This window comes from Neovison vison, chromosome 7 (genome assembly GCF_020171115.1).
Source record: "Neovison vison isolate M4711 chromosome 7, ASM_NN_V1, whole genome shotgun sequence".
Classification (NCBI taxonomy): domain Eukaryota; kingdom Metazoa; phylum Chordata; class Mammalia; order Carnivora; family Mustelidae; genus Neogale; species Neogale vison.
Genome location: NC_058097.1, coordinates 134,848,732 through 134,867,401, shown reverse-complemented (window position 1 = coordinate 134,867,401; position 18,670 = coordinate 134,848,732). Strand labels below are relative to the sequence as shown.

Here is an 18,670-nt window from a genome sequence, read left to right as displayed (position 1 = left end):
CATTAAACACACAAAGTTGAGTCTTGGATGTGTGCTTTGCTGGGTGTTTGCGGAGTTCGCGGAACTCATGAGTTCACTTCTCGTGCCATGCCTGGAGACTTCACACACCCCCTCAATTCTCCCATCCCTTTGAGGCTCCGCTAGGAACCTAACGGCGGTTCCTGATCTCACCCATGTCTCAAGGCAGCTGAGACCCTCTGTGGCTCTGAGAAGCTCTTATTAAAACCTCTGGAAAGGTTCAAGAGCATGAGGGAGTGATCTGTAGATTCATTCTGGGGGTTGTGGGAGTCCACAGCTGGCATCATGCCCCGCCTACAGACTGAGAACTGAAGGAAAGGAGGTCAGACTGTCTACTGACCAGCTCCTTATTTGAGAACTTTGGCCGTTCTCTGCTGACCTTTTAGCCAGGTCAGGGAGCTGCAGGAAGTGATAGTTGAGATCTGTTACTACTGTGGGACATGACCCTGGGGGGTGGACATGACCATGGGGTCCTAGAACCCTGAGTGTGAGAAACGGAGAAGATCTCTACCCTGGACTATATCCAGGGAGTCCATTTCCCAACATCATTTTTCCCTTACCAATTTTAAAGTGTTAAAAACCTTTGAGGGTTTTTCCTGGCCCTTTTACCAATCACGGCTCAGATATGGGTTTTCTCTGCATCTCTTGTTGGGTTTTTACCACTCGCTGCTTGTTTCTCTACTTTTCCTTTCATCCCTCTTTTTTTGCCCTTCTCTCAAGTGTGCTCCCTCTCTCCTTTACTGTCATTCCGTTTATACACATAACAACAGTAATGGTGAAAAGTAGTGCAAGACCCTGGTCCCCTGTCCCCCTGTGAGACAGACACTTTGTTTTGCAAATGAAGAAACAGGCGTCTCAACATATCTGGGCTGGTGAGCAATGGGACTGGGACTTCCTAACTATGATGCCATATTACTCTCAGCTGTGTTGTCCCCTTTGGGCCTTAACAAACAGCAGTTTTGTGCCAATTCCATGAAATCGAATCTTAGTCCACCTGAGAGTAACTTTGAAACATACGAGACGTGTTGCCTGTCACCTCCTCTGTCAGCATCCCATATTCTCTACAACTTGGCTGCTGTTCCCCAAGGAATATCTTCCTCCCAGATTCATGGGTGCATTCACTTAAAGGAAGGGCAATTTACTTTGTGCAGGCACTGTTTGAACTTTTTTCTCTGAACCTGCCCTCAGCACCCCCAGAAGCTTTTTTGGCTCAAACTACATTTCTCTTTTTGTACTGCTTTCCCGAAGTTCCTCTCTGGTCCTGATGCTTCTCTTGTCTCACTCTCCTTTCTACTTCTTTACCTGGATATTACTTTTCTCTTTCTCTCTTGGGATTTTTACATAATCCTAAATATCTCCTGTCCAATTAGACATGCTCTCCTCATATGTTTATGGGATCAATCAAGACTGGAGAACCTTCAGTCTAACTATTTGAAATGAAGTCATGCCACAAGAATAGGACCGAACAGTTTAAGAAACCTCGCTTTTTGCCTCCTCCCCTCAACCTGAGGATTTTACATTCTTATTGCTAGATCTCAGGTAAGAACAGCAGCCCCCATTTCTCATTCTGTGATATTTAGATTATCAGCTCATTTCATGTGGTGAACCTGAAGAAGAAGAACACAGCCCTGGAATGTGGGCAGAAATCTTCTAGACTTCTGTACTGGGATCTGGACTGAAGAAGGAGAAGAACATCAGAATGATTCTGTCAGACCTTATGGTCCTCCCCATTCAGTGCAGAGTATTAATATAAACTAGATTTTAGCAAATAGATGGTATGTCTCTGAGCCAGCATCAAAACCTTCATGATTCAGGAGAGTGAGAGGTCCTAAGAACTAGCCTGACTGTCCCTTCAGAGGATGAGCAATACAGGGACCATGAGAACAGAACAAGCACAGTCTGAAAGTGGGGCTGAGGTTTCTCTCTCTCTTCGGGGCCACACTTACTGGTAAGGTCCAGATTCCAGTAGTGAAGTTATTCCTCCATATCCTTGCCGATGTTTTGGAGTCATCTGTTTTGTTGTTTTGGTTTGATTTTAATGTTAGCTATACTATTGGGTATGTAGTTGGATCTCAATTGTGGTTTTAATTTGCATTCCTTAATGACTAATGGGGTTTAGCGTCTTTTCTTAGGCTTACTTGCCTGTTGTATATTTTCTGAGGTGAAGTGTCTGTTGAATTTTTTGCCTATATTTTTAATTGGTTTGTTGTCTGTTTATCCAGATTTGAAAATTTTTAACAGGTTTTGGACAGAAATCCTTTATCAGGTATATGATTTACTAATATCTTCTTTTAATCTGGTGGCTGTCTTTTCACAGTCTAAATATTATCTGTTTAAAGAGCAGATGTCTTTCATTTTGATGATGTTCAGTTAGCATTTATTTTTATGATTCATGATTTTGGTGTTGTAGCTAAGAAATCTTTGTACAAATCAGAGTCACAAGAATTTTTAATCAATATCTTCTAAAAGTTTTTGAAATAATTTTACATTTTACATTTATATCTCTGACTCATATTGAATTAATTTTTGCATAAGGAGTGAAGTTTAGTTGGAGGGTATGCCCAACTGTTGCAAAAACCTTTCTCCATTGAATTAATTTTATACCTTTAATCAAAAATCAACTATTCATATGGATGTTAAGTCAACTTATGGGCTCTATTCTGTTCCATTGATCAATGTGTGTGTCTCTTTACCAACACTACACTGTCTTGATTACCATAGCTTTATAGTCATTTTTAAAATTAGAAAGTATGGAAAAAAATAAATTTAGAAAATATTATTCTAACCTTATTCTTCATTTCCAAAAATTGTTAATTCTTTGAGCTTCTTTGCCTTTACATGTAAATTTTAATATCAGCTTGTCTTCATCTACAAACATCCTATTGAAATTTTTGTAGGAATTGCACTATATCTATCAATCAAAATGAAAGGAATTGTCATGTTTCCTATATTGTCTTCCAAACCATAAAAATTATGTCTCTCTCCATTTATTTGGTCTTTTTTATTTTTTTCATTAGGACTTTATAGATTACAGCATACAGATTTTGTACATGTTTTGATAAATTTCCCTACATTTTTCTTACTTTCTCTTTTTTTCTTTTCTCTCTCTCTCTTTCTTTCTTTCTTTTTTTTTTTTAACATATTGTAAATGGTATCTTTATTTTGGTTTTCACATAATACATTGATTTTGTTGTTGTTGTTTCTTTTATATAAACTTGTTATTTTGGACTTGAAAAATATTGCACTATTGCTATGAAGAGTTCCTGTATAACTTTGCATTTGCTTTTCTAGAGCTGCCATAACAAAGTATCATAAACTGAGGGGCTTAGAACAAACGAAATTAATTGTTTTACATTGCTGGAGCTACTAAAATCAAGGTGTTGGCAGGATCATCCTTCCTCTGAAACCTGCAGGGAGCAATTGTTGCTTACAATCCTCCTGGTGTCTGCTGTTTGCTGGCAATCTTTGGCTTTCCTCAGTGCACAGATCCTTCATTCAATCCTTGGTCTTCCCATGGCTGACTTCCCCCTATGCATGCCTGTCCCTGTGTCAAATTTTCCCTTTTTGTATGGTTAGTATATTGTGGGATGAGGGGTTACCCTAATGACCTCTTCTTAATTTGATTTTCTCTGCAAAGATCTATTTCCAAACAAGATCAATTACGAGGTTCTGGGGATGGGATTTTAATATATCTTCTTTTGAGGACACACTTCAACCCATAACAACCCCTCATTCAAGGTGTCTCCCTTGTGAACCATCTTATGTTATCATGACGCATGTGTCAAAAACTAAAAAAAAAAAAAAAAGACACTGGTACATTACCACCAATTAAACTCAGACCTGACTTGGCTTTCATAAATTTTTCCACTAGTAAGCTCTCTTTATTTAGGATCCAATCGAGAGTATGATACTGAATTGGAATATTGGGTGTCCCCAATGTCCTTTGACCTGTGACATTTTTTGTCTTTCCTTATTTTTCATGATCTTGGAAATCTTGAGGTATAATGACCAGGTATACTGTAAGAATGTCTTCAATGTGGGGTTTGACTGTTTTTTTATTTCATGATTAGACTGTGGTTATAGGTTTGGGGAAAGAATACCACAGAGTTGAAGTATCCTTTTCATATCATTATATAAGGCTCTACATGAGGCCTTAAATGGCCATAACAGGATTTATCATTGACGAGTTCACTTTCATTACTTGGTGAATGTATGTTTTACATACTGTGAAAGTAGTTTTTCTCTTTCCCTATTCTATTCTTTGTAATTAAATCACTGTCTATCCCCATCTCAAAGGTATATGGAGTAATGATGTTGGGAATTAAGTTGAATCTCCTGGTAAGGGGTTTAAGGCCTACATATATTATTGAAATACTCTATAAGGAAGATTTGGCCACTTCTCTCATATGTATTTGCATATATGCATGTATTCAGTGATTTAATTTATATCAATATGAATTAATTTATATCACGTGTATTTATTTTATACTTTGGATTAGAATCCTATATTATATTATTTATTTTCTTGCAAAAATTATTCCAGTCTTGGCCACTGGGGACTTTTTCAGGTTGTTGGCTCCTTTTTGCTTTTGGCATGCTTCCACTTTTTTTTTTTTTTCTTTGAGCCATGTCTTACCTGCTGGTATTGTGAAGTGTTGACGATTCCGTATGTGTTTTCCTTCCTCAAGACCTAGAATCAGCCATTCTCCAAGTTACTCTGGTCCTTTTTATTGGAGAACAATATTGAACCCAACCAAGATCTGGATCGTATGTGTTTGTTGTTATTAGCATGTTGCTGACTTAACCTTTCCAGCAGAAAATAACTAGGAAATATATGCCTATATATGAATCCATTTACATCTAGAGGTATGTATAATATAATTTCTTTATCCATCAACGTATTTTTAAACTAAACATGAAATCATAGTTTATTGCAGGATTCTATTCAGAACCACAGTGGTTATTCCAGCCCTCCCCATCCCTTATTTGTCAGTTCTTTTCCCTAACATGAAAAGCCAGGCTTTTATTATCTGCCTTTTGTTTACTATATGTTCATTCTTGACACAGATATAAAGTTCCTTCAGAAATGTTAATACACACCCCTGTGAGGAACAAATTTATAAACTTGAGTCTAGTGTTTATGTATAAATATTTTTTGTCTTCACTTTACAATTTCTAATCAAAATACTGTTTTCCAAATTTACTTAGATCTACTTTCCCCCACTCCCTCAAAGAGGCCATGCCGTTCATTTGTAATACAATGAGATCATTTGTGGCAGTTGGCATTCCATCCTAGGTTCCTTGGATAGCCTATTTGGCTTTGTTAATTTGCATATATTAGAAATCACTCCTGGTGATATAAAATTTTGTGGCTTTGGAGAAATGTGGAGAGGCATGAATCTATCCTCCAGTCCTATCCAAAAGAGGTTCCATTACTGGTTCCATTACTTTAAGAATTCCTCTGTGTGTCCCCTTTGTTGTCAACCAGTCCCCACTCCTATAACCCTGAGACACCACTATTCTGTTTTTCATCCCTATAGTTTAGCTTTTTGGGGGACTTCCCCTGGTGGAATCATAAAATAAGTATCCCTTTGGATCTGGCTCCTTTCTACTCAGAAAAATGCATCTAATATTCATCCATATTATTATGCACATGAGTAACTCATTCCTTGTTATGACCAAATAGCATTTTTTATGAGTTTTATTTTGTTTGTTTTTTTTAAATATTTTATTTATTTATTTGACAGAGAGAGATCACAAGTAGGCAGAGAGGCAGGCAGAGAGAGAGGAAGGGAAGCAGGCCCCCTGCTGAGCAGAGAGCCGGATCCCAGGACCCTGAGATCATGACCTGAGCTGAAGGCAGAGGCTTAACCCACTGAGCCACCCAGGCGCCCCCAAATAGCATTTTCTTTTAGGGATGTACCACATACTGCTTATCCATTTACCTGCTGAAGGATATTTTGTTTCCTTCCTGGTGTTTTGATTATGAGCAAACCTTTATAAACATCCTTATACTGGTTTTTGTGTGAACATAAGTTTTCAGTTCCTTTGGGTAAATACCAATGAGTGAGGTACTGAGTTATATGCTAAGTCTATGTTTAACTTTATTAAAGATAGATAGATAGATAGATAGATAGATAGATAAATGTCAAATTGTTTTCCAGAGTAACTGGTGCTATCCATTCCCACCATCACTAAATGAAATTTCCTGTTGTTCTGCATCCTCTTCAGTATCTGGTGTTGTCAGTTTTATTTTATTTTATTGTATTTTATTTTAGCCATTGTATTAGATAAATAGTAGTGTGTAATTATGGTTTTAATTCTAGTGTCTCCAATGACTAATGATTCAGAGTATTTACATATGCTTATTTGCCATCCAGAGATTTGCTTTGGTGAAATGTCTGTATCTTTCATGCATTTTAAAAATTGGATTGTTTGCTTTTATATGTTTGAGTTTTAAATGTTTTTGTGTGTATCTTCTGAGTATAAATTTTTTATCAGTTATTTGACTAAAATATTTTCTTATGGAATGTCGCTTGGTTTATATTCTTAAAATCTTTCAGAGAGCAAGAGTTTTTATTTTTGATAAAGTTAAATTGAACAATCTTCCTTTCATGAAGTGAGCTTTTGATGTTTTAGCTAAGGTTGTCTTTTCTCCCTCAAAGTGCTGTATGCTTTGGTGGAAAATCAGCTGACATGACTGAGCAGGTCTCTGCTCCACCTTTTGTTTGGCTCTGATGATCCATATGTCTATCCTTCTGTCAATACTACGTCTTGATTACTGTGTGATTCTAGTAAGCCTTGAAATCCAGTAATGTGAATATTCTAATTTTTTTGTTGTTTTAGGATTGTTTTGGCTATTCTATTTGCTTTGGTGTACTATAATACACTTTAGACCCAGCTTGTTTGTAACTGCAAACTATTTTCTAGAACTTTGTTAGAGATTACACTGAATTTATAGATCAAATTGAGAGAATATCATCATAACTCTATAAGTTATTCATCCTATGAACGTGGTTTATTTCTTCATTTATTTGGATCTTATTCCTTACATCATTGCATCGTAGCTTCCACTGTACTGATCTGCACATATTTTGTTAAGTTTATACCTAGTTAATTTACTTTCTTAAAAGTTAACAATTTGTCTTTCTCTGACTTATTTCACTTAGTATAATAATCTGGTCTCCATCCATATCATTGCAAATGGTGATTTCATCCTTTTTTTATGGCTGAGCAATATTCCATTGTGTGTATATATATATATATATATATATATATATACACAATGGATATTACCACTTCTTTATCCATTCATCAGTTGATGGACATTTGGGCTCTTTCCATAACTTGATAACACTGATATAAATGTCAGGATGTATGTATGCTTTCAAATCTGTATTTTTGTATCCTTTGGTTAAGTGCCTAGTAGTATAATTGCTGGATTGTATGGTAGTGCTTTTTTTAACTTTTTGTGGAAACTCCATACTGTTTTCCAGAGAGGCTGTACCAGTTTGTATTCCCACCAACAGTGCAAGAGGGTTCCCTTTCCCCACATCCTCGCCAACACTTTGTTCCTTGTGTTTTTGACTTTAGCCATTCTGACCAGTGTGAGGTGATTTCTCAGATTTGTATTTCACTGGTGATGGGTGATGTTGAGCATCTTTTCATGTGTGTATTAACTATCTGGATGTCTTCTTTGGAAAAATGTCTATTCATGACTTCTGCCCATTTTTTAGTTGAATTACTAGTTTTTTTTTAACATTTTTATAAGTTCTTTATATATTTTGAATACTAATTCTTTATCACATATGTCATTCGCAAATATTTTCTCCCATTCCATTGGTTTTCTAAAAGTTTTGTTGATTGTTTACTTCACTGTGCAGAAGCTTTTTATTTTGATTAAGTCCCAATTGTTCATTTTTTTCTTTTCTTTTCTTGCCTGAGAAAACCTATCTTAAAAGAACTTTCTAGAGCTAGTATCAAAAAGGTTATTGTCGGGTTCTCCTCTAGGATTTTAATGGTTTCATGTCTCACATGTCTTTTTAATCCATTTTGAATTTATTTTTGTATATGGTGTATAGCATATGATTTCATTTATATGTGGGATTTAAGAAACAAAACAAAGGAGTATAGGGGTAAAAAGAGAGAGGGGCCAACCAAGAAACAGACAATTAACTATAGAGAACAAACTGTTGGTTATCAGAGAGAGAAGGTGATTGTAAGAAGGATTAAGAAGGTTATGGGCATTAAGGAGTACATTTATTGTGCTGAACACTGGGTATTGTATGGAAGTATTGAATCACTAAATAGTACATCTGAAAGTAATATTACACTAATATTAACTGGAATAAATAAAAAGAAAGAAATTTAATAATTTTAAATTTAATAATTTTAATAATTTAAAAATTCTAATAATTTAAAAAATTTAATAATTTTACTGTGATATATTTGACATACAGCAAACTGCACATACTAAAAATGCATAATTTGGAAATTTTCATCATAGGTACACATAAGTAACTTTCAACAAAAAAAGGATAATGAACCTATCCATTCATCATCTGTGAAAGTTTCTTTGACCCTTGTTTTTGTTTTCAACTTCTTTATTCTGGTAAGAAGTCTTAACACAAAATGTTCCATTTTAATGCATTTTTAAGTGTACAATACAGTATTGGTAAGAATGTTGTACATCAGCTCTCTAGAATTTACGAATCAAGTTAATTCCCTTCTTGAAGTTTTTGTAAATGTGGGCTTTTTAAAAATTTCAAATACAAATTTTGAAGCTATACATGTGGCATTTTAAGAAATTTTCAGATACAACTTTTTCATTGCGTATATGTAGGAATCAAGATGACTTTTACATATTGACCTTTTGTCCTGTGACCTTGCTAAACTCATTCATTAATTCAAGATTTTTTTTTTTGTAAAGTCTTTGGGATATTCTACACTCATAATCATGTTTTCTGTGAATACATACATTTTATTTCTTCCTTCCCAATTTTTTTCCCCTCCAACTAGATTTATTGAACACAGGAAAATTCTATATACAAAGTGACTTGGATTTGTTACTTCAAAACATGATCCTTTCTTACTAATATTTTGATAACTCAGTCTATTGAGTATCAAAATGAAGCTCACTCTAAAATTAATAGGGAAGTGCCCAATGCATGCCAAATGAATGGTCTACCCACTGGAACTTTAATAGTTCTACAATATAATTAGCATAGGTAGGATGCAGCCCCTATAACAGACTGCTGGAGAACTGATATGACATGTTAAGAGGTCATTTTGCACACTGCTACTGTGATGCTGTCATGTTTCTGGATCATAATGCTCCCGTTATCTGATTCTACATACACCACAGGAGAATCATTTGGGTCTGAGGTTAGCTTGCTGCTTGCTAGTCTAGAACAGATATGACTCCAGCATGCTCATCTGACAGGCTCTCACAGAAGCCCAAATTAAGTCCTTGTGAATCTGTGTGCAAGGTTCCAGCAATGGAAGGATTCTTCATTGTGTCCTCCAAGTGCTGCTCCAAGGTCACCTCCATCACACCCACTGTCCACCTGGTCTGGGATCCCATAACAAGCCCAATGTTTGTCTTTTTGTGTGTGTGGTTTTTTTTTTTTCTTGTTTTGCTGCACTACCTAGGATTTCCAGTGCAATGTTAAACAGAAGTGGGGAGAGAGGACATCTCTTTTGTTATCCTAAAATTGGAAAAGAAGAATTTGGATTCTCACTGTTAAGAATGTTCTCAGCATTAGTTTTTTTTCATAGAAACTCTTATTGAGTCCAAGAAGCTCCTTTCTCTACCTGGTTGCTGAAACTTTTTATCATGAATGGATGTTCTACTTTGTTGAGTGTTTTTTTTCGCTTATATTGATATGATGTGGTTTTTCTTCTTTAGTAATTTAATAAGGTAATTTACATGGATTTTATTTGAAATGTGGAAGTACTCTCATGTTTTCTTGAACAAACAAACTTTGTCATTCTATATTACCTTTTTAAATATTGTTGGATTCTTTTCTTGCAGATATTTTATTAAGGACTTTTGCCTTGGTGTTTAAGGGACATTTAGGAATATGCTTTCTTGTACAGCTTTTTGTTTGATTTTAGATTCAATTGTTTTCTCAATTGTCTTTCTGTTTTCAACTTTACTCATTCCTGCTGTAACTTTTATTAGTTTCTCCTTTCTGTTTGCTCTATTTCTAACCTGCTTTTATTTCTCTAGTTTAAGTTGTATATTACATTATTGTTTTAGATCTTTCCTTTCTCCTTATATGTGCATTTAATGCTATAATTCTTCCACTAAAAATTAATTCAGCTACATTCCAAATTTTGATGTGCTATATGACATTTTTCATTGAAGTTAACATATTTTAAAATTTCTCTTATGATTCTTTTTTTGAGCAATGGATTATTATGCTTTTTAAAAAAATTTCCAGTATCTTGAGATTCTCCTGATATTTTTGTTTAACTAATTCCCATTTTAGTCTAAGAACATATATTGTAAGATTTTTGTTATTTCAAACATGTAAGACTTTTTTAATGGCCCAAAATATGATCTATCTTGATTAATGTTTCATGTACATTTGGGAAAAATGTATAGTCTGTGTTGTTGGGTGGAATGATTTATTAAGTATTAGTTAAGTTCAGTCAGTTGATAGTGCTCCTAAGGGTGTCTATATCCTTATAATTTTCTTCCTACTTATTTTATTAATTACCTAAAGAGGAATGTTGAAATCTCCAAAGATACTAGTGAATTTTTTTTCTTTTTGTGTATATCAGTTTTTGCTTCATGCGTTATGAAATTCTTTTGTTTCATGCATACATGCTTAGGATTTTTATGTATTCTTAGGTAATCAACTTCTATATCATTGTGTAATACCTTCTTAATCCTTAATGTTCTTCCCTGTTCCTATGTCTTTAAAATTAACAGAGCTACTCCAGTTTTCTTTAGGTTAGGGTTCATGTGTATCTTTCTTATCCTTTTATTTGCAGCTGAGGCCTTTACACTTTAAGTAGGCTTATTGTAGACTGCACAGAATTTCAGATTATGTTTTATGCATTCTAACAATCTCTGTTTGATTGGTGAGCTGAAAGTATTCATATTTGTCATAGTTATTGATGTAATTAAATTAAATGGTAACATTAGATGTCTGTTTTCTATTTTTCTCTTTTTCCTGCCTTCTTGAGATTAAGTAGGCATACTTTTTAAAGTTTTTATTTAAATTCCAGTTAGTTACATGGATGGAGTTAGAGAGTATTATGCTAAGCAAATTAAGTGGGCATTTTAAAATATAAAACTGTTTAGAAGAGATCAAATTTCAACTTTTTTAATTTTTTAAAATAAACTATCTTCAGAGAAGTTTAAAGTTAACAGAAAAAATTCAGGAGAGAGTACAAAGAGTTCTTGTATACCACACACTTACAACCTTTCCTACTATATATAAACTTTTCTACTATAGACAACCTTTTCTACCAGAGTGGCACATTTGTGACAATTGACTAATCTACATGGACACATCATTATCAACCAAAGTCTGTAATTTACATTAGGCATCACTCTTAGTATTGTACCTTCTGTGGGTTATAACAACATAATGACATGGTATTGTAGTATCATATAGAATGGTATTACTGCCCCCAAAATCTTTTGTACTTAACCTATCCAATACATCCTCACAACAACCGCTGGAAACTGATTTTTTTTTCTTGCTGTCTCCAATTTTGCCTTTCCCAGAATGGCATATAGTTGGATTCATGTAGTATGTAGTTTTTTCATAGTGGCTTCCTTCACTTAGTGATACTCATTTAAGTTCTTATCTTTTCATGGATTGACAGCTCAGTTCTTTCAAGTGTTGAGTACTGTTCACTGGCTGGATGTCCGAAAGTTTATTTATCCATTCCCCTACCTAAAGACATCTTGATTGCTTCCAAGTTTTGGCAGTTATTAACAAAGCTACAATAAACATGTACAGAGTTTTGTGTGGACATAAGTTTTATATTTATTTGGGTAAATACCAAGGAACATGATTGTTGGAAGAGCATGTTTGTTTTTATAAGACACTGCCAAACTCTTCCAAACTACCCATACCATTTTGTATTCCCCAACATCAGTGAATGAGAGTTCCTGTTGCTCCTCATCTTTATCAACATTTGATGTTGTCAGTATTTTAAGTTTGGCCCATTAATTGTTTAATTTGCAGTTCCCTAATGACATACAAAGATACACATATCTTCTGTAGGACGGTGTCTGTCAGAAGCTTTGTTCATTTTTTAAATTTTCTTACTGAGTTTCTTTTCTTTACCTTAGTTTCTGATTTATTTCACCTTCATCTGTCTAAAAGGACTTCTTTCAACATTTCTTACAAGGTGTGGATCCTGGCCATATATCCCCTTACATTCTTTTCATTCTTCCCTTTTTAAAAAAAAAAATATTTTATTTATTTATTTGAGAGAGAGAGTGTGTGTGTGAGTATGAACTGGGGAGTTGGGGGGAAGAGGCAGAGGCAAAAGGAGAAGCAAACTCCCTGCTAATCAGAGACCCTGACCTCAGACTCAATCTCAAGACCCTGATATTATGACCTGAGCAGAAGGCAGATGCTTAACCAACTATGCCACCCAGGTGTTCTTCATTCTTTCTTTTATTAATTTTAATCTGATAAACTCTTTATTTCTCCTTCACTTTTAAGGAATGATTGGGCAGTATACATATTTCTAGGTTTGTGTTTATTTTCTCTCAGTATTTTAAGTATTTCATCTACTCTCTTCTTGCCTGCATGATTCCTGAAGAAAAGTGAGATATACTTTGATTCTATGTCAGTAAGATATTTTTACCCGTGGCTGCTTTCAAGATTTATTCTTTATATTTAATTGTTAAAATTTAAATATTACATTTTTGGTGTTTATTCTCCTTGGTGTCTTCTGAGCTTTCTGATGTGTGGCTTGGTTCCTAACATTAATTTTGGAAAATTCTCACTCAGTATTACTTCAACTAATGTTTGCTCCTTTCTTTCTTCTCCTTCTAGTATTTGCATTATGGGTATGTTACGCTATTTGTACTTGTCCTACAGTTATTGGATATTCTTGGGGTTTATTGCTTTCCTTTTTCTCTCTGCTTTTAAATTTAGGTATTTCTATGGAGCTCAAGCTCTAATTCCTTGAAATGTCTAGTGTACTAATGAGCCCATCGAAGGCATTCTTCATTTATGTTACATTATTTTTACCTCTAACATTCTTAGAAATACTCTCTTAGCACTTTGGTCTCCCTACTTCTTATCTATCTGTTCTTGTTTATTGTCTACTGTTTCCATTAACCCCCTTAGCTTATTAATCATAGGTTTTCAAATTTAAATATCTCATCTGATATTTCCACCATTCTTGGGATATCTGACTCCAATTCTAATGCCTCTTCAATCTCTTCAAACTGTTTTTTGCTAATTAGTGTGCCCTGTAATTTCTCAAAAGGCTAACATGACATACTAGATAAAAGGAATTGCAGTAAATGTGCAATTCCAGTAATGTGCTAGTAAGGGGGATATATCATCTCCCCCCACCTCCTTGGTGAGTGTAGTCTTTTTGAGTAGGTCAGACTTTTAGTGATCCTGTGTCCTTGAGCTGTAGAGATCAGCAGTGCTTCTCAGTTCCCCACTCTTTGCTTGAGTCATCCCTTCTCCCAGGGAGGTTGGTTCTGGTTAAATAGTTTCTCCTTTTAAAGAGGACAGTCGTCTTTAAGAAGAATAGAATGCTCTAACACACTTCAAAATGGTTACTTACTATTCCCCTCCCCCTGTCAAAGGAGCTGCAGTTTTTTCCCCTCAATATTCACAGTAAGGACCTGATAAAGTTCCTCTAGGCAAAACTCTCAAAAGTGTGGGTCCTTCCTATGTTTGCATTCCCCTAGAGTTTTTAACTCTCAGCCTTGTGTATCCTGAGCCTCTAGCCATACATCAACTGCAGTATAGGTTTTCCTACCCAGCACCATATCCCATGGACAGTTCTGCCAGTGAGTTTCTGCTCTGGTACACTGAGACTCTCTGTATCTGCCTATGTGATGCTCTCCAATTGGCAGCAGCAGCCCTTTGACCTGTGACCTCATGTCGCTAATGGATCTAGAGTTGTTGATTTTTCAGTTTTTCAGCTTTTTACCTGTTGGGACATAGTGTGATTTCTGAGCTTCTCACATGTTACACCAGAAACTGGAAGTCTAGGCCTGTACTTTTCAAGTTTATTTTATTTCTTCAAGTGACTCACTCATTATTTATACCTCTACTTTAATTTTTTTTTTTAGTGTCTGCCATAGAGTTTAAAATATAAGCATACCTCATTTTATTGCACAGTACAGATACTGAGAATTTTACAAATGAAAGTTTGTGGCAGCCTTTCATCCAGCAAGTCTATCAGCACCATTTTTTTTATAGCATCTGCTCACTTCATGTCCATGTGTCACATTTTAGTCATTCTCACAACGTTTCTAACTTTATCATTATTATTATATTTGTTATGGTGATCTGTAACCAGGATTATGACCAGCTGAAAGCTTAGATGATGGTTAATATTTTTCAGCAATAAAGTAATATTTAATTAAAGTATATACTTTTTTTATACATAAGGCTTTTGCACACTTGGTTAGAATGTAAATCTAACTTTTATATGTGGGGGGAATGAAAAAATTTATTTGACTCACTTTATCACAATATTTGTTTTATGGCAGTTGTTAAGAACCAAACATGTGGGTGCCTGGGTGGCTCAGTGGGTTGAGCTGCTGCCTTCAGCTCAGGTCATGATCTCAGGGTCCTGGGATCGAGTCCCGCATCGGGCTCTCTGCTCAGCAGGGAGCCTGCTTCCCCCTCTCTCTCTCTGCCTGCCTCTCCATCTACTTGTGATTTCTCTGTCAATAAATACACAAAATCTTTAAAAAAAAAAAAAAAGAACTTATAAAAGAACCAAACATGTAAGATCTGCAAGGCATTCCTGTAGACCTCCTTAACTAATTTTGTCCACCTTCAGTAATACTATACTCTACTCTAAAGAGTAACACTCTATACATGTGATGTCAAAACTTGATCATAGTCCTAATTCTTCTTTACTTTGTCTTGCATCATTGTGATCATTTCACTTTTACATATGTCATAAACACATAGTACATTGTGACTATCTTTGCTTTAGTTATTATTAAAGAAAATATTGTAATCCCTCACATTTTATCTAATTTCTAGTGCCCTCCATGTCTTTATATAGAGTCAAGTTTCCTCTCAGCGTGACATCCTTTTCTCTGAAGAAATTTGTACAAACTTTGTAAATGTACTTTTTGTACATTTGATTGGCTGATATCAATTCCCTTAATTTTTCTTTCTTTGAAAAATTAAAAAATCTCCTACTTTTGAAGGATATTTTCAGTGGATATAGAATTGTGGGACGACTTATTTTCTTTCAATGCTTTAAAAACATCATCCATTGTCTTCTTAGTTGCATAGATTCTGATAGGCTTATTGGCATAATTCTTACCTTTACTCCTCTGTATATAATCTTCCCCCATCCATTGTTATGGCTGCCTTCAAGACTTTCTCCTTGTTACTGTTTTCATTCAGTTTGAATGTGACTTGCTAAGGTGTTGGAGATTTTGTTGGTTCACTTGTTTGTTTTATATATTTTTTTCTGTTTGATATTTTCTGAACATCAAGAATCTTTTTTGGGGGGCGCCTGGGTGGCTCAGTGGGTTAAAGCTTCTGCCTTCTGCTCAGGTCATGATCTCAGGGTCCTGGGATCGAGTCCCGCATCGGGCTCTCTGCTCAGCAGGGAGCCTGCTTCCCTCTCTCTCTCTCTGCCTGCCTCCCTGTCTACTGTGATCTCTCTCTGTCAAATAAATAAATAAAATCTTTTTTAAAAAATCTTTTTTTTTTAAATTTATCACTAATTTTAGAAAAAAATTTTAAAGTATTTTTTCAGGGGTGCCTGGGTGGTTCAATGGTTTAAGCCTCTGCCTTTGCTCAGGTCATGGTCTCAAGGGTCCTGGGATCGAGTGCTACATCGGACTTTCTGCTCGGCAGGGAGCCTGCTTTGCCCTCTCTCTCTGCCTGCTCCTCTGCCTACTTGTGATCTCTGTCTGTCAAATAAATTTTTAAAAATCTTAAAAAAAAGGTGTTTCTTAAGTTGTTTCTTTCTGCCCTGTTCTCTTTGTTTTCTTGCTTATGTGTAATCTAATTACACATAAGTTAAATCATTTAATGTTGCCTTATTGCTCTTTGCTACTCTATTCTGTTTTTATTTTCCACTCTTTGTTTTTCCTTTGTGTTTGGATTGTGTGTTTTGTATTTGGATTGTGTGTTTTGTATTGACCTATTTTTGTGGTCATTGACTTTCCTTGGTTATATGACATATACTTTGAAGCCAAACAATGACATTTTCTATAGATTTTGTTTCTAGCTTATCTAAGTCTATCCTACAGTTTTCATCTGTCCTGAAATTACCTGTGTATCTTGCACGTTGTTGACATTTTTCATCAAAGCCTTTAATATACTAATTATAAGTTATTCTGAAGTCCTTGTTTAAAAGCTCAAACATCTGTTTTGTATCTAAGTCTGGTTGTGAGGAGTATTTGTCAGTTTAGGTTGATTTTTTTAATGCCTTTTGACATGTCTTATGTTTTGTTGAATACCTGACATTATATATGACAATAGATACTGTATTATGACAGTAGATGCTAAGTCCTTTTCATGTTACTTGGTAAGCACACACTTTCTTCTGCTAGACCTTTACTATGGGGAGTTGTGTTAATCTAGTCAGGACTTGACATGTGTTTGAAGTTTGTTATTGCTCTGGTTACCAAAGTTAGAGTATGTTAATGTTATGTGTTCCAGAGACTTCCAATGCCTCTGGTAGAGGTTTTCTCCACCTCGCACAGTTAGCAAATTAGGGCTGATAACTTTTGTTGTAAATTCTTTCTTGTGCTGTTCACTGTGGGGTATTTAAAGACAACGCTGGCCCCTACCCACTAGATGCTAGTAATATCCCTCAAACTATGATAACCAAAATTGTCTCTAAAGAGTACCAAATTTCCCTGGTTGATTCGGGGTAGGTCTCAGTTGAGAGGCACTACTCTGTTTTACTTCTTGGTTTGGCTCTGGGTCCTCTCTTTGTGCTGCTTTTAAAGAAACTCTATCTCTTTCATCTCTCTACCTGTATTGACCTCTACATTGATAATCCTAAGGACGTTTACATGCTTATTTTCACTTGCATTTGGTTTTTAGTGGCTAATTAAAACTAGCATATCTTCATACAATTTATATGTCCTGTAATAAAATCTCCTCCAGATAAACATGCAGAGAGCCTGTTTTCCTCCATGCCTGTGCCTGCCACTATGCATAATCTTAGTTGTTTGATATGCTTCCTCAATTTTCTAATGGTTTGAACACAAATCATTAATGTTTAGTTTGTCTAGCATTTTTCTTGCAGTAGGAGGGCAGCAACAATTTTTCCAGCTTTCCATATTTCTGAACTGAAATGGGAAGACCCCATTATCTTTATAATGTCCCCCAGTTGTCCTATTGGCTGTTATTTTTTTCAATCTGGGAGTGGGTCAAGGATGGCTTATTTTAGTGAATTTTCATACTTTACTCACCTTTCATGTATAATCCTTTCAAACCATTTTCTCCTAAGAAATTAACATTATTTGAATAGCCCTGGATTATTGTTTTACATAATGTCTCCTAAATGTATTTGTCTAGCATTCCTCCATGGTTACTTACAGATTAAATGTTTCTGGGAGGGATACAGATGTGCCTTTGTGTCCTTAAGTGGTCTACACTTATGAATGTATGAGATCCATGGCCGCAGTTTGGTTACTTGGTTAATGTGTCAGCTAAATATTTGCCTTGTAAAGGTACTTTTTTCTTTTTTGCATTTAGGAACTAATATGTGGGGTATAACTTTGTTATATGAATACTCTCTTCCCAAAGGTTTTTATCTTAGTTATTTTAGAATCTATTGATGATTCTTGTTGATTTAGTTAATGTTCCAGTGTATCTAAAGTGCCTGTTTTCTACCTCTCCTTTAGGTCTCTCCAGAAAAGATAAGTAGTGTTTAATGACATTTCTGCAAATCCAGAAAGTTTTTTCCCATCCCTTTTGTTAGCTCCAGGCTATTGGCTGTTATCCTTAGGCTTTGAAACCATAAAATGGCTATGCAAATTAGCACTGTATCCCAGTAATGTCTGGAAACAAAAACAAAACAAAACAGATTTGTCTCCCATGTTTCTTCTAGAGCAAGAAATATTTTTATAGACTCTCCTAGGAGTCTTTCTTTTTAATCCACTGGTCAAAATTGGAGCACATGCCTTGTGCTAACCAATCAGAAAGAGGAAAATAAAGGAAAAGTATGACGATTTGGGGACCAAATATGGCCCCCCTGCTTATGGCTAGGGATGAGCCAGAACCTCTGATGTATTTGTCTCTGTAAAGGAGACAACATGGTTGACAAATCCCGAATCGCTAATGGGAACTGAGAAGCAGGTCTACATGGTATGGCTGGAAAACAAGCATGCCGGCTGTCGGTCTGGAGGACTCCCCTTCTACCTTACCAACTTATCCCCAGCACTACCTATGCTGCTATTGTGCATGTGTGTATTAGTGAGAGAAGGCTTAACTCAATT

The 18,670-nt window shown here is 35.4% G+C and overlaps 1 protein-coding gene and 1 pseudogene across 1 annotated transcript; one reads left to right on the top strand and one right to left on the bottom strand.

Annotated features, from left to right (window-relative positions):
• LOC122912499 overlaps positions 1-18,670 on the top strand; it is a 33,118-nt pseudogene that overhangs the window by 6,734 nt on the left and 7,714 nt on the right.
• LOC122912500 (ragulator complex protein LAMTOR5-like) lies at positions 9,294-9,568 on the bottom strand. Its single transcript, XM_044258335.1, is given in 2 exon segments — positions 9,294-9,412; positions 9,415-9,568. Coding segments are annotated over 2 exon segments (273 nt in total).